The sequence below is a fragment of the Pistacia vera genome, unplaced genomic scaffold, assembly GCF_008641045.1.
Source record: "Pistacia vera cultivar Batoury unplaced genomic scaffold, PisVer_v2 Contig437, whole genome shotgun sequence".
Classification (NCBI taxonomy): domain Eukaryota; kingdom Viridiplantae; phylum Streptophyta; class Magnoliopsida; order Sapindales; family Anacardiaceae; genus Pistacia; species Pistacia vera.
In genome coordinates, this window is record NW_022196265.1 from 850,405 (window position 1) to 866,641 (window position 16,237).

The 16,237-nt window shown below is 33.5% G+C and overlaps 2 protein-coding genes across 3 annotated transcripts; both read right to left on the reverse strand.

Annotated features, from left to right (window-relative positions):
* Positions 1-3,580: 3,580 nt before the first annotated feature.
* On the reverse strand, positions 3,581-4,496 carry LOC116144085 (lysophospholipid acyltransferase LPEAT2-like). Its single transcript, XM_031429539.1, has 3 exons — positions 4,350-4,496; positions 4,181-4,228; positions 3,581-4,048 (listed from the first exon to the last, which is right to left on the reverse strand). The coding sequence occupies exons 1-3, from the start codon at positions 4,467-4,469 to the stop codon at positions 3,881-3,883; spliced, it is 336 nt and encodes a 111-aa protein (XP_031285399.1). The 5' UTR covers positions 4,470-4,496; the 3' UTR covers positions 3,581-3,880.
* Positions 4,497-9,544: 5,048 nt separating this feature from the next.
* Positions 9,545-16,230, reverse strand: LOC116144022 (lysophospholipid acyltransferase LPEAT2-like). 2 transcript variants are annotated; one of them, XM_031429469.1, is made up of 15 exons: positions 16,048-16,230; positions 14,722-15,821; positions 14,415-14,595; positions 14,241-14,300; positions 13,528-13,691; positions 13,364-13,427; positions 13,193-13,261; positions 12,804-12,899; positions 12,341-12,385; positions 11,923-11,993; positions 11,135-11,201; positions 10,392-10,442; positions 10,025-10,135; positions 9,856-9,903; positions 9,556-9,723 (listed from the first exon to the last, which is right to left on the reverse strand). In XM_031429469.1, the coding sequence occupies exons 2-15, from the start codon at positions 15,207-15,209 to the stop codon at positions 9,556-9,558; spliced, it is 1,683 nt and encodes a 560-aa protein (XP_031285329.1). In that variant the 5' UTR covers positions 15,210-15,821; positions 16,048-16,230. The 2 variants fall into 2 exon arrangements, with proteins under 2 accessions (XP_031285330.1, XP_031285329.1); XM_031429470.1 differs by lacking the exon at positions 16,048-16,230 and having other exon boundaries at positions 9,545-9,723; positions 14,722-15,209.
* Positions 16,231-16,237: the final 7 nt, after the last annotated feature.

Here is a 16,237-nt window from a genome sequence, read left to right on the forward strand (position 1 = left end):
AAGTCAATTTAAAGGGTGGTATGTGACAGTTTTTTATAACGAGATATGGTGATTGATTTTCTTCCATGTTAAGAGTGACGAATAATTATGTTCACTATGTTTTTTTGGTCAGATTATCAAAGAGTAAATGACTTTTTCCCACCCAAGGTTTGCCTTAATGACTTTCCCACCCAAAAAGTTTTAAAATACTATTTTTTCACCCAAAGTTGATATATCGTTAATACCCAAAATACACTTCAGTTTCTCTACTGGCGTTCAACGAGTTATGAGGAGCTAGAATAAGAGGGGTTTTATAGAGTGGAGGTAGATGGATCTAAGGGTGGTGATCAATTGAATATTCGTTGTCGGAATCAACAAAATATCAGCTACAAACAGAAAATCTTAGCTTTGGGTGGTTGACAACCGACAAGAAATCAAGTGTCGGAGTGAGAGGAGTTTTGTAGAAAAGAGACTGAGGTTCAAATAGTGATGACGTAGAGAATTTTTGTCACCGAAATCGGCTTGGGTAGTAACGAAATATAAATTTTATGTGAAAAAATGGTATTTTGAAACTTTTTAGGTGGGAAAGTGTCATTAAGGCAAAGCTTGGGTGGGAAAAGTCGCTTTCTCGAATATCAGAAGGCTCAAGTTTTGGGACCACAACGCGTGCTATTGCTATTATTTAATTTATTTCCAATTAAACTTTAAATATATATTACTGTATATAAATACGTCATATATTTTTAACTGATCTGGCGTCACCTTCTTTTGTTCTTTCAAATGTGGATGCTTTCCAATTTACAGTTTGACTTATACATTATTAATATTCTCATTCTACTCACATTTTATTTATTTAAAAAAATAAAATTTTGTATTATTTATATATGTATTTTGTTGCGTTTCTTAAATACAATTTGAAATTAATTGAATAATGTGAGGGTGTGGTCCTTTGGTGGATTGGGCCTATCAATTATGTGGTCCACTTCTAAAAAAAAGGAATCCGCCTTCATTGGACCACTTAAATATAATAAACACGTGATGTGAATCATATCAATCTCACGATCCATTTGACTTCACCAATTATGTCACACACCTACACCAAGTAATAATCCAATAAATGAAAAATTGTATTATTTATTTATTTATTTATTTATCAACACAATAATTGAAGTAGAATTTTCCACTCACATCATAGCCATAATTCATCCTTTATTAAAAATCAAAATTACATATTTTTAAAGAAAAGTCTTTATTATTTTCCTACATTAAAAAGCCTAGGGCCATAACTAAGTTTGTTTATGAAAAATATGGTTGGAAATTGGAATATTCTCCGTTTATAATTTAATTTGCCAAATAAATAAATAAACAAAAATAGACAAAGGTAACCAAGAGTACCTTTCGTCACCATATTGTGAAAAATGGTTAGATATGAATATGCTAGACACCTTGAACAGTGAAAATACTAGCTGCGTTTGTTTCGTTATTTTACCACTATCCTATTCTTATTCTAAATACAAATGTGTGTTTGTTTTGTTGGAGTCCCACATCGACTAGGCACGCTAAAGCCTATTGAGTTATAAGAAGGGGTAATCCTCCCATTCAATAAGGCCTTATTGGGTGAGGAGTCAGGCCCACCTCAAATTATATCATAGTATCAGAGCCCAAGTTCAGTTGAGCTGAGCGCTTGACCAGCGAGTGAGGAGTTAGAGTCAGCAACTACCTCCAATAACAAGCATGACCCAATATATGGGCTTGACCGTGAGGGAGAGTGTTGGAGTCCCACATCGACTAGGCACACTCAAGCCTATTGAGTTATAAGAAGGGGTAATCCTCCCATTCAACAAGGCCTTATTGAGTGAGGAGTCAAGCCCACCTCAAATTCTATCATGTTTCCCTATTTTCAATATCATATTCTAAATTAATAAACTTTTTAAACCCCTTAAGTTTGTTAATTGACAAAAACACCTTCAACAAAAATATTTATAAATTGAAAAAACACTCATACCCACCCATAGTTGTCAGATTTCGGAAACCATCGTCGGTGGTGGCTGGAATATGTCACAATGGTGCACTACTGGTCGATAATGTGTCGATTTTGCCTTTTTCGGCCAAATTTATGGTGGGTCTAGTCAGAAAATGTCAGAACGGCGAACGACTGGCCATATCCAATCAGTCGTGCGCCATAACGCCAGATTCTGATGGTGGTGGATGAAATCTGGCCATTGTGGGTAGGTGGGGGTATTTTTGTCATTTTATAAATTTTTTATATATTGGAATGTTTAGTTAAATTAGCAAACCTACGAGTTTTTTTGTTAATTTTTAAATTGTACTTCGTAATAATCACCTAACTCTAATTTTCAATAATATTTCAAAAATACTACTCAAAATAAAAAAACAAACACACCAAGGTACTTCTCCTAAAAAACATGTTTTTTTAAGCTGATGCACGAAGAAAATGTTTTGTTGCTAATGAACAAGGATATTGAGAAAATTTGTGGACATCTTTATCAATAATATTTGACTTTTCCTCGAGAACATTAAGATTTAAACCAGTATCTACTGGTGGTGTGGTTGTAGAGGCTAGAAAGAAATTATTGTGTTACTATCGAACACAGAGGAGATTGATGGGTCGGTTCGATAATCATTAATTTCTGAAAATAAAATATTTAGTATAGGACTAAAACATGTTGAATTTATTATGTATGTGCAGAAACAGGTTTATAGTATTTATTTGTTGATAGAATACAAATAGGTAGGTGGGATTCATAATTCATACAAAAAAATCAACCACTCCACTATAATAGATTGTACGATGTTGAAGTTATAGCCACCAAAGTTTGCTAACATTTAAAACGTTTTGATTAATTAATATCAACAGAATACTTCTGTATTTTGCTCTTTACTTTCTCTACCATCTGCCTGCCAACAGTTTCTGTGAAACGAATAAACTCATGGCTGAAGATCGATTTTTTTTCCCCCTAAACGTGTACGATACTCACATGAATGGTGTTTTTTTTATTTTTTTTCCCTTTCATTTAAACATCGTACCGTATTAGATGTTCTTAAAGCTCAAGTCGTTATAAACTCAGGCCTTCGTGCCCCATGCTTTCTACAGTTGCCAAGGAACGTGATGTGGAGTCCACAAAAGAAAGATTTGTTTAACTTTTTAAATATTATCCTATCCAATTTAATAAAATACATTTTTATTTTAATATTAACTGATAAATTCAAAATCTAATTTTATTCTATTCAACTCTAAATATTTAACTTTTTTAATTAAAATTTATAAATTAATAAAAAACACTCCCACTCACCCAACTGTCAACTATTAGAGTTTTGACATAGATCTAACAATTTTCAACGAGATTTATAATAGATCTAACTGAAAAAGACCAGATCGAAGCATAATCAATTAAATCCAATGCTTTTTTGGCAGCTTTCGACCACCATCCAACGATTGTGACCAATTGTCGATAATAGTTGAATGGATAAAAATGCTTTTGTTAATTTATAAACTTTTATTATGAAAGCTGTTTAATTAAATTAACAAATGTAATGAGTTAAAAATAATCTAAATATTTTTCTAAAATGTATCTGCACATTCTCAAAATTCTATCATATTTGATTCTATTTACAATAGAATACTATTCTAAAAACTTAAACAAAGACAGTAAAGATTAGGGAGAACTAACAAGGAGATTGCCGAGTTTAATAAAATAAAATTATCAAAACTTATGGGGAAATGTTCATCTATAAGATTATAAGGGGCCGCTATAATAGCAACTAAAAACACTTCCCCTCTCACTTCCCCTGCAACAAACCCGGCTGCCAAAAATGTGGATACAAATGGTACACATTACAAACAGCATCTAACCCCACCTGGGGCATTAAAACTCATCAATCAAACAATCTCCAACGTCCTATTGTCAGCTCCTGACAAGTATCTGTGCAACAAACTAGGTGAAAATACGGCTATTAGAAGAGGATTCTTTCGTAGGGAGGACACGAATTCATCCTTGCTCACCTCCCCATCACCGTCGCTGTCAAATAAACTGAACAGACCATGGATCTACATGCACCACATTTCACATAAGTTGGCTTCCAATATTATTGCCCAATAATATTTTAAACAAATATATAAACCTTCTATTGTTGTTAATAAAATAACTTTTTCTTTTTAATAAACAAGTGTTTCTTTTACCTCGTCCTTGTTCAAATCTGGGATGGCAGGTCTAATGTTTAATCCCAACTGTTTTCCAAATCAAACAGAAACCAAGAAAATGCAAGTGAGAATTCATCTGAGCATAATTTTCATAAAGGATAAGGAAGATCAAAGGTGAAGCAAAGTAATTATGAAAAGAGCAACATACTTCATGCTCTTTAATGTAACCATTTCCTTCAGTGTCACATTCAGCAAACGCTAGTTCACAGGCTTGTCGGAATAACGGCAGTTTCATGACATGAGCTGATGCATATAAGAACTGTAACATAAATAAAACAGTATGAAGTTGGCCATATATGAAAATAGGATTTGCACCACAAGAGGTGGGCCCTTTGTTTTGTTGGAGTCACATCGACTAGGCACGCTAAAGCCTATTGAGTTATAAGAAGGGGTAATCTCCCATTCAATAGGCCTTATTGGGTGAGGAGTCAGGCCCACCTCAAATATATCATAGTATCAGAGCCCAAGTTCAGTTGAGTGAGCGCTTGACCAGGAGTGAGGAGTTAGAGTCAGCAACTACCTCCAATAACAAGCATGACCCAATATATGGGCTTGACCGTGAGGGAGAGTGTTGGAGTCCCACATCGACTAGGCACACTAAGCCTATTGAGTTATAAGAAGGGGTAATCCTCCCATTCAACAAGGCCTTATTGAGTGAGGAGTCAAGCCCACCTCAAATTCTATCATGTTTCCCTATTTTCAATATCATATTCTAAATTAAAACTTTTTAAACCCTTAAGTTTGTTAATTGACAAAAACACCTCAACAAAATATTTATAAATTGAAAAAACACTCATACCCACCCATAGTTGTCAGATTTCGGAAACCATCGTCGGTGTAAAAGTTAAAGCAGAGAAAGAAAGAAGAATAAAGGTTAAAAGAGGATCGTGCGGATGACTTGAGAGAGGTGGTGTGAAATGAAATGAAGTCTTTTTATAGTAATAAAAATAATAATTTAATAAAACAAAAACAGCAAAAACAAGTGGGTTAAATAGAAATGAGAACACGTCAACATCGTCCGTACAAGAAGGTACTATAGAGCCAATAAGATATCGAAAACGCATAAAGCATTGTGATGAGTGATGACTTTCAATGGAACAATAAGAGACACAAATATCACTATATTTACTCTATTACCCTTTTTGTGTGGTTTCTCATCTTGGACACTTTTACGGTTTTACCCATCGGTTTCATATTCATACAAAAATTAAGATAAATCATTGGTGCCACGTGGTTTTTTCCAACCACATGTTTTCTTATCTTAACAAACGTACTATGATTTATACACTGCATTCAATTTCCTAATGGATTATGGCTGATATTCGACTTTAAACACCAACTGCCAATATAGTCTACAGGAAACCATGTTTTATTTTGCTAATTTATAAAACAAATAAATTAATTTTATAACAGAAAATAGTTTATATAGTTATTTATTATTTGCTCAGATGTCGTGCCGACAGTTATCAACATGTTAGTGGGTTCTTTGTCTTTTTAAAATAACAAAGGGGTATTACTATTATGTTCAATAGGGATGAGTGTTAAGACGGAATAAATTTATTTACCACCCTTCAACTTTCAGAGATTACATATCTACCCTCGATTTTAAAAAAATGTATTACACACTACCCTCCTCTACCCTAACTAACTTTATTAACTTCCATTGATTAACTTATGAAATATAACCAATTTTCTTGTTGGTTGTTTACAACGATTCTTCCATATTAATTTGAATTTTCTTGAGTCGACTAGTGTGTTAAAATGGTCAACGAAATTGAAAAAAACACAATGTTTAAATATCCCTCTCAGTTGAACGGAAAGCTTAACGAAGTCAATTTAAAGGGTGGTATGTGACGGTTTTTTATAACGAGGTATGGTGATTGATTTTCTTCCATGTTGAGAGTGACGAATAATTCTGTTCACTATGTTTTTTTGGTTAGATTATCAGAGAATAAACGACTTTTTCCCACCCAAGGTTTGCCTTAATGACTTTCCCATCCAAAAAGTTTTAAAATACCATTTTTTTACCCAAAGTTTATATGTCGCTAATACCCAAAATATACTTCACTTTCTCAACTGGCATTCGGCGAGTTATGAGGAGCTAGAATAAGAGGGGTTTTATAAAGTGGAGGTGGATGGATCTAATGGTGGTGATCAATTGAATATTCGTTGTAGGAATCAACAAAAAATTAGCTACAAACAGAAAATCTTAGCTTTGGGTGGTTGACAACCAACAAGAAATCAAGTGTCGGAGTGAAAAGTGTTTTGTAGAAAGGAGGCTGAGGTTCAAATGGTGATGATAGAGAGAAATTTTATCATCGGAATCGGCTTTGGGTAATAATAAAATATAAACTTTAGGTGAAAAAGTAGTATTTTGAAACTTTTTGGGTGGAAAAGTGTCATTAAGGCAAACATTGCGTGGGAAAAAGTTGTTTACTCGAATATCAGAAGGCTCCAGTTTTGGGACCACAACGCGTGCTATTGCTATTATTTAATTTATTTCCAATTAAACTTTAAATATATATTACTGTATATAAATACGTCATGTATTTTTAACTCATCTGACGTCACCTTTTTTTTTTCTTTCAAATGTGGCTGCTTTCCAATTTACAGTTTGACTTATACATTATTAATATTCTCATTCTACTCACATTTTATTTATTTAAAAAAATAAAATTTTGTATTATTTATATATGTATTTTGTTGCGTTTCTTAAATACAATTTGAAATTGAATTGAATAATGTGAGGGTGTGGTCCTTTGGTGGATTGGGCCTATCAATTATGTGGTCCACTTCTAAAACAAAAGGAATCCGCCTTCATTGGACCACTTAAATATAATAAACACGTGATGTGAATCATATCAATCTCACGATCAATTTGACTTCACCAATTATGTCACTCACCTACACTAAGTAATAATCCAATAAATGAACAATTGTATTATTTATTTATTTATCAACACAATAATTGAAGTAGAATTTTCCACTCACATCATAGCCATAATTCATCCTTTATTAAAAGTCAAAATTACGTATTTTTAAAGAAAAGTCTTTATTATTTTCCTACATTAAAAAGCCTAGGGCCATAACTAAGTTTGTTTATGAAAAATATGGTTGGAAATTGGAATATTCTCCGTTTATAATTTAATTTGCCGAATAAATAAATAAACAAAAATAGACAAAGGTAACCAAGAGTACCTTTCTTCACCATTTTGTGAAAAATCGTTAGATACGAATATGCTAGACACCTTTGACAGTGAAAATACTGGTTGCGTTTGTTTCGTTATTTCATCACTATCCTATCCTTCTTCTAAATACAAATGCGTGTTTGTTTCCCTATTTTCAAAATCATATTCTAAATTAAGAAACTTTTTAAATCCCTTAGGTTTGTTAATTGACAAAAACACCCCCAATAAAAAAATTTATAAATTGAAAAAACACCCTTACCCACCCATAGTTGCCAGATTCCAGAAACCACCATCGGTGGTGGCCGGAATATGTCACAATGGTGCACTACCGGTCGAAAATGGTCGGTAATGAGCTGATCTGGCCTTTTTTGGTCAAATTCGTGGTAGATCTAGTCGGAAAAGGCCAGATCAGCGAACGACTGGCCAGATACAGTCGATCGTGCGTCATAATGCCAGATTCCGACGGTGATGGTCAGAATCTGGTTATTGTGGGTGAGTGGGGGTGTTTTTATCATTTTATAAAATTTTTATATATTGGAGTGTTTAGTTAAATTAGCAAACCTAGGGATTTTTTTTGTTAATTTTTAAATTATACCTCGTGATACTCACCTAACTTTAATTTCCAATAGTATTTTAAAAATACTAACTCAAAATAAAAAAAACAAACACACAAAGGTATTTTTCCAAAAAAAACATGTTTTTTTTTTTTTTTTTTTTTTTTTTTAACCGTTGCACGAAGAAAATGTTTTGTTGCGAATTGAGGAAATTTGTGGACATCTTTATTAATGATATTTGACTTTTCCTCGGAAACATTTAAGATTTAAACCGATATCCACTGGTGGTGGAGGCTAGAAAGAAGTTCTCGTGTTATTATCGAACACAGAGGAGATTGATGATTGATGGGTCGGTTAGATAATCATTAATTTCTGAAAATAAAATATTTAGTATAGGACTAAAACAAATTGAATTTATTATGTATGTGCAGAAACAGGTTTATAGTATTTATTTATTGATAGAATACAAATAGGTAGGTGGGATTCATAATTCATACAAAAAAATCAACCACTTCAGTATAATAGATTGTACGATGTTGAAGTTTTAGCCACAAAAGTTTGCTGACATTTAAAACGTTTTGATTAATTAATATCAACTGCCCAAATCTCAACAGAACACTTCTGTATTTTGCTCTTTACTTTCCCTACCATCTGCCTGCCAACAGTTTCTGTAAAACGAACTAACTCATGGCTGAAGATGGATGTTTTTTTCTCCTAACGTGTGCACGATACTAACATGAATGGTGGTTTTTATTTTTTTTCCCTTTCATTTAAACATCGATCGTATCGTATTGGATTTTCTTAAAGTTCAACTCGTTATAACCTCAGGCCTTCGTGCCCCGTGCTTTCTAAAGTTGCCAAGGAACGTGATGTGGAGTCCACAAAAGAAAGATGAAAGCTGCGTTTGTTTAACTTTTTAAATATTACCCTATCATCCTATCCAATTTAATAAAATACATATTTGTTTTAATATTGATCTATCAACTCAAAATCCAATTATATTCTATTCAACTCTAAACATTTAACAATTTATTTTTCTCAATAAAAATTTATAAATTAATAAAAACACCCTCATCCATCCAACTATCAACGACCATAATTTTACTGTAAATCTAACCGTTTTCTACAAAATCTATAATTGATCTAACCGAAAAAGACTAGATCAAAGCATGATCAATTAAATCCAATTAGTTGTGCACCATTTTGATGGCTTCCGACCACCATCCAACAATGATGATCGACTGTCGACAATAATTGGATAGATTAGAGTGTTTTTGTTAATTTTCTAAAAATATATTAACACATTCTCAAAATTCTATCATATTTAAATTCTATTTAGAATAGAATACTATTCTAAAAACTTAAACAAATGCAGTAAAGATTACGGAGAACTAACAAGGAGATTGCCGAGTTTAATAAAATAAAATTATCAAAACTTATGGGGAAATGTTCATCTATAAGATTATAAAGGGCCGCTATACTAGCAACTAAAAATACTTCCCCTCTCACTTCCCCTGCAACAAACCCGGCTGTCAAAAATATGGATACAAATGGTACACACTACACACTACACACAACATCTAACCCCACCTGGAGCATTAAAACTCATCAATCAAACAATCTCCAACGTCCTATTGTCAGCTCCTGACAAGTATCTGTGCAACAAACTAGGTGAAAATACGGCTATTAGAAGAGGATTCTTTCGTAGGGAGGACACGAATTCATCCTTGCTCACCTCCCCATCACCGTCGCTGTCAAATAAACTGAACAGACCATGGATCTACATGCACCACATTTCACATAAGTTGGCTTCCAATATTATTGCCCAATAATATTTAAAAAAAATATATAAACCTTCTATTGTTGTTAATAAAATAACTTTTTCTTTTTAATAAACAAGTGTTTCTTTTACCTCGTCCTTGTTCAAATCTGGGATGGCAGGTCTAATGTTTAATCCCAACTGTTTTCCAAATCAAGCAGAAACCAAGAAAATGCAAGTGAGAATTCATCTGAGCATAATTTTCATAAAGGATAAGGAAGATCAAAGGTGAAGCAAAATAATTATGGAAAGAGCAACATACTTCATGCTCTTTAATGTAACCATTTCCTTCAGTGTCACATTCAGCAAACGCTAGTTCACAGGCTTGTCGGAATAACGGCAGTTTCATGACATGAGCTGATGCATATAAGAACTGTAACATAAATAAAACAGTATGAAGTTGGCCATATATGAAAATAGGATTTGCACCACAAGAGGCCTTTGGCTGAAATCCAGAGCAAATCAACACCAAAGAGATGACACGTGCGGGTACATGTATGTAATGCTAGTGCATGAAAGATATCTATAGTATTATTGTTCTCAAATCTCATGACAAGATATCCTTTAAAAGTAAACAAAGTCTGGTAGCACATATATACACAAAACAGAAGAAGGGTAGCAGAAGTTACCTGCTTGAATGTGATCGATCCATTCTTATCTACATCAACGAATCCAAATATCTGAAATCCAACACACGAGAGAAAGCATTAAATGATGATGCATAACAAATCATTGCTGTAACTGCTATCTTTTCCTATAAAATAAACGTGTTAACCAAATTAGAAAGACCAGAATAATTCTGCAAAACAAGCGTCAGAGATCAATCTACACCACAAAATTCTGAATCAACCCCTATTTCCTTTTTTTTTTTGGTCCATAAGGTTTCATGTTAAGCATATTTTATCTATGCTAGAATCTGACACCTGTATAATCAACATGGCATTGAACTTTCAGGTTCTATGCATCAGCTTCAATATGTGTATCCATATTCTTAATGCAAAGCAAATAATTTCCAACTAAAAATTTAGGCCACATGATATGAAATAAGAACAGTGGATAGAAACATTAATCCCCGAAAACATGATTCTACTACTTGGAATAAAGATAAAAGCAGTGGTCAACTGAACAGTTGCAAACTATATTTGAAATCTCCAACATAAATACAGAGAATAGTTCACACCTTCCAGAACAACATTTCATACGTAGGTGCAACTAAAAACATCTATGTTCTACATATGAAGTATATGCTAACTTATTATATCTTTACTCATAACATATAACTCACTTTGGACATTTTTCATCATAGACTACTAAAAGAGCAAGAACACAAATTTTAGTCAACCAAAAGAAGCTATAATTGCATGACACATACCTCCTGAGAAAGGTTACAAGACTTGAGCCTTAGAACTCTCAAGAAGTCCAGAAGTTTGACATGACCACTGCAAATAGAATAAAACTGTGAGATATACGAGTCTGTATTTGCAAAAAGGGGAATTGGTATAAAGGGTCATAATTATTATTTCATGTGCATCACCAAAGCATTTATGTAAGTATAGTGCAAAAGAAACATTGAATCCCACATTGTATGGGTAATAGGAAAAGATTGTGCAAATTTATTGTCTCATTAATATCATGAAAAGATTCCAACAGCATAATGGAGACTTTAATAAAACATACAGTCATTCTGCTATGACCACAACTTATTGCATTTTAATCATAAGTCATGAAACAGAAATAACAGCGCTCATGTTCAAAAGTATAAAGTTCAGAGTGCATCAAACATGCTTCATTATCTTGGACAGCAACTTTAAAGGAGATAAAATGACAGAAAAAGGCCAAAGACAGCTATCAAAAGCCTAATGGACTTCCATCGAAAGGTAGCACATATATTACATCAAAAGTTAGACTGGGCGTAGAATATAAGCAGAATTGCTTATAATACCTAATAAATACAAGACACAAAGGGAAACTGTGGAAAACTTAGTGATTACATTACTTTTAACAGCCAAATTACTTAATTTGGGACTTAATACATGTTCCTCCTTAACAGCCAAAAGAAGAGATTATTCACAACTGAAAACAATGGATGCCATCTAACTCAAACGCTAAAAGAGCGCTAAATTTTTCTCATCACCAATAAAATAAACAATTCAACTATACCTGCTGTCTGGATTCATAGACAGAAACTTATCCAGAAAGTCCACAGCTTCCAAGCTGCTTATATGAAATAACTGAAAAACAAGATATCTGGATCATATTTCTGTTCAAAGGTAATTATAAGAGGCAAGATCACTGAATAATTGATCAACATGTAAATATATTTCAAGGCCTTTTTAATCTCTTCTTCTAAATCTGTAAAATTTGATAAAATAATTGAGCATACAGAAACGAAGAATAGCTTGTACTATGCTTGTCACTTAAAAAATGAAGCATCACGTTTTGACGAAAAACAAGAAACTTATAAAAAAAACTATTTCTCTATAGGCAAAGATCCACCAATATGAACCTGGTTCTAGTTTCTTAACATAGTAACACAAGAAAACATTTCAAAATAAGGCATTTAAGTGTGAGGACTTACTGATTCAACCCTAGCCATTTCAACCATATAACTTGAGGATTTTCCCTGCAAAGATTATGATTAAAAAATATCAGTAAAAAAGTAATAACATTGTCGGGTAGCTCTGAAAACAAAGCAAATTCTATATTTAATAACCATGTCGGCAAAGAGATGCAGCTTCACAGGGAGGGCCCTTGAAAGCTAGAATGATCAAATTTTGCATGATTCTATTATATGTAATGTCCCTTCACCAAACAAACCTAAACAAGTATACACAAATAAGAAAATATAATTCAAATTAAAGGTGCAACAAAGAGAAGGGAAGGCCCAAGTGACATGCTTTTTAAGCAGTGACGAAAGTATAGTAGTTTATGCCTATTCAACAATAAGCATTGGTAGTATATGTTTTTTAAGCGTGATGGCAAAAACCTTCGGGCTGTTTCAACCAAAAAAAAAAAAAATCTGTATCTAGAAGGATGCATACCTGTTTTGATTGAGATGCTTTGTTGAGTAGCATTAAGTCTCCATATGAATGAGATGTTTGTACAACATTGAGAGCAGATGCAATAGCATGGCTGGTCTGTTGACATCCAAATTTGAATAAATTTATTAATCAACAATATATATCAAATCAGGAAGCTAGTAATTTTTATAGGAAAACACATGATGTAGAAAGGAACTATTAATCCCAACTTTCTAATATTAATGAAATCAACAATGAGAGAGAATGTACACATTTTTATCCAATTCTAAGGTCTCCAACAGGTTTATCATAGGCATATCATGGGTTTGCACATTTCAAACTCTCCGAAAATAGGGAAAAAAAGCGCTCAATGAAGCGGCAAAATAAATCAATTAAAAGCAAATACTCACCCTCTCAGCAAAATGGAAGGCATTTTCTTTATTATTTTCGTTTGGATGAACAACAGGAAGGTACTCTATCTGTTCAAATTAAAATAATTGTTAACGAATAACCCATACAAATCTTTACAAAGTTGACAGTAACCATAAATTCAAGTTAAGTAAGCAGGCAAAACCATATACCTCCATGAAATTGTGAAACTGTGTGAACATTCTAAACATGAGCTTTGCCAAGGATATATCCCCCCTGAGAAAGATGCCATAGCAAACAAACAAGGCGGTAAGGTAAATACTACAGAGACAGCAACTAAAAGAAACTTCCACCAGAAAACGAAACAGGATCATACCAAGACTGGTCAAAGTGTATATGGGGATAGCGAACAACAACTGGTTGGATAGGGAAACCAGGGATGAATGCACCAAGTTGGAAAGAAATAAGAGCCTTCCCATTTGTTGTGGTCCCCTCAGGAAATAATAGCACACGAGGAAATCTATCGCACGAAGCCTTTCTCTGTATTCACATCCTTGAAAGCACATTTCTGTATCAAATAGCTTATAAATTGATAATAATTATTCCAATTTAGTTTCATAAAGTTAACTTATATATATATATTCATGGATACATAATTGTATGTGATTGCACCCATTTTCAAGAAGTCTATTCATGGATACATAATTGTATGTGATTGCACCCATTTTCAAGAAGTCTATTCATGGATACATAATTGTATGTGATTGCACCCATTTTCAAGAAGTCTTAAGAAAGTTAATGCAAAAAATTTACTACCACTTAGACAAGGTAAAACTTTGTCAAATTGATTTTTTGGCACAAAAATGAACAATTTGGGACATAGAATAATGACTACAAAGTATAGACTCAGCAACCTTAAAAGAAAGTTAATGCATAGATATGATAAAAGTGAGTTCTCAATATATACTGATATTTATAGTAAAGAACAAGGGAGATGGGAGAAGAGCCCATCAAGAAACAAATAGATAAGAAAACAATACCAATCAAAGCAATGGAAAATGTTAACAAAAAACTATAAAAACTTTTTACCTTTATTTCATTAACAGCATTCTTCCTTGAAGATTGTGAGAACCTATTTACATATATAACCTGACAAAGTGAATTAAAAAATAAGGAGTGAGGTTGAAAGGGAGGGAGAGGAAGTGTTGGAAACTAAAAATATTAATACAACTAAATCTGTTATACTTAAAACTCTTAATTTACCTGCATTGCTCTGATAATAGTTCCAACAAAGGGTATAGAATCATGTGACTCTGATGCGACAATTGTAGGGCATAATTCATAAAAATAGAAGATTGGTTCAATATATGATACATGATTCGATACAATAATAGGAGCAATCTCCCTTGAAGCAGGTTTTCCTTTCCGTCTAATCCAATGATAGCTGCAAGCAATAAAACATCAATTAACAAGAACCCAAATTCATTGTCCGTTCCGAGGAAGGCCCTATAGAAACCCAAAACCTACTAGAATGTTTTGAGATAATAAATAAAATTAAAAACCAGCATACCCAAAAGAGAAGAGAATACAGCGGGCACAAATCCTAGTGACCCACATGAGACGAGACCTCCACAAGGGCATAGGGTTTTGCTTGTCTTTCCAACCCTCCAACGCCAACTTCGTAGCTAAATAACCCACCAACAAACACAACCCGAAAAGCACAAGCCTAATCAATGCAATTGGCAAACACAAGACAATCTTTAAAACCTCATAAACACCATCAATCTCCGGCGTCTCGTTTTGAAACGGATTCAAAGTGGAGGGACCCGATACAGAAAAGCCGTCAGAGCCAATAAACTCATAAGGGTTTCCAGAATTATTGGATTGATAGTTAGGAAAAAGGTGGTTGTGGCTGTGGTTGTGGTTATGCTTGATTGGGGAGGGTTGAAGTTGATCCAATGGTTCGTCAACGGAATCGTCATCGACTGCGATAATAACTTGGGTATGATCTGCTCGTGGAGATTGGAGGAGAGGTGAGGATACATCATGGTCCGCCATTAGTGATGTGTGGGAAGGGAAAGTTAAGGGCTCAAACTTTGAAGTTGTAATGACAGAAGGAGAAAAGCAAATGACAGAATTGGACCGTAAACAAGTTATTACTATATTATGTGGTTGTAATGGTGGGTTATTATCTTTTTGCCTTCCGACCTATATGGATAAATTACCTTTTTATTTATTTTTTAATCCCATGAATACATGATAAAATACTATTAATAAATCAATACTTTACCATATTTAATATTCTTGCCTAAATTATACAAAAAAAAAATCTTAATTTTGAGCGGAAAGAGTTGAAGTCGGTAACCAAGGATATATTTTTTTGTGTGAAGGAGATTTTGTATGAAGTCAAACAAATGGATCATTGTGGTCGTTGGATTCAAAAAAGGGTGGGTAAGGGTAACGCGTTGGGGCAGCCTTAGCCCCATACAAATTCCACTTCGTTTGAATGGATCATTGATAGTTAGTGAAAAAGAGAGAGAGTTTAATAAACGAAATTATGAGAAGACAGAGGGTCCACGGAATATATCGCGCATGCTGAGGCCTGAGCCAGTGCCACCTTCCTGGATTTCAATATACTTGTCGCATACTGTTTGGAATATCGATGGTGCCCTGCTAGGCCTCACTTATTATTAATTCCCACACAATAAGACATCAAAACATGTCAAATTAACATTATCTGTTGCCCTCTTTTGTTTTCTAATAAATTTGTAGGATTTGTGATTATCCACAAGATCTCTAGTTAGAATATGATGATAATCAGTAGAAACTCACATGATCAAATAATTTTAAACCGATAATATTTTAAACGCTATGTGAGTTCAAATAAGTAACTCACCTTAGCATCAAGGTCCATCATTTAGCCTGTTTGTTGTCTCTGTCGAAGTTTCAATCAGCTACTGTTTGCATATTCACTCATTGATTGGAATGGAAACTAAGCTTTAAAGATGTAGATCCAAATCCAACCCGGATTATTTTTTTAGCATGTCATTTAGCGATACTTCAAATGACAACCTACTTATTTCTTC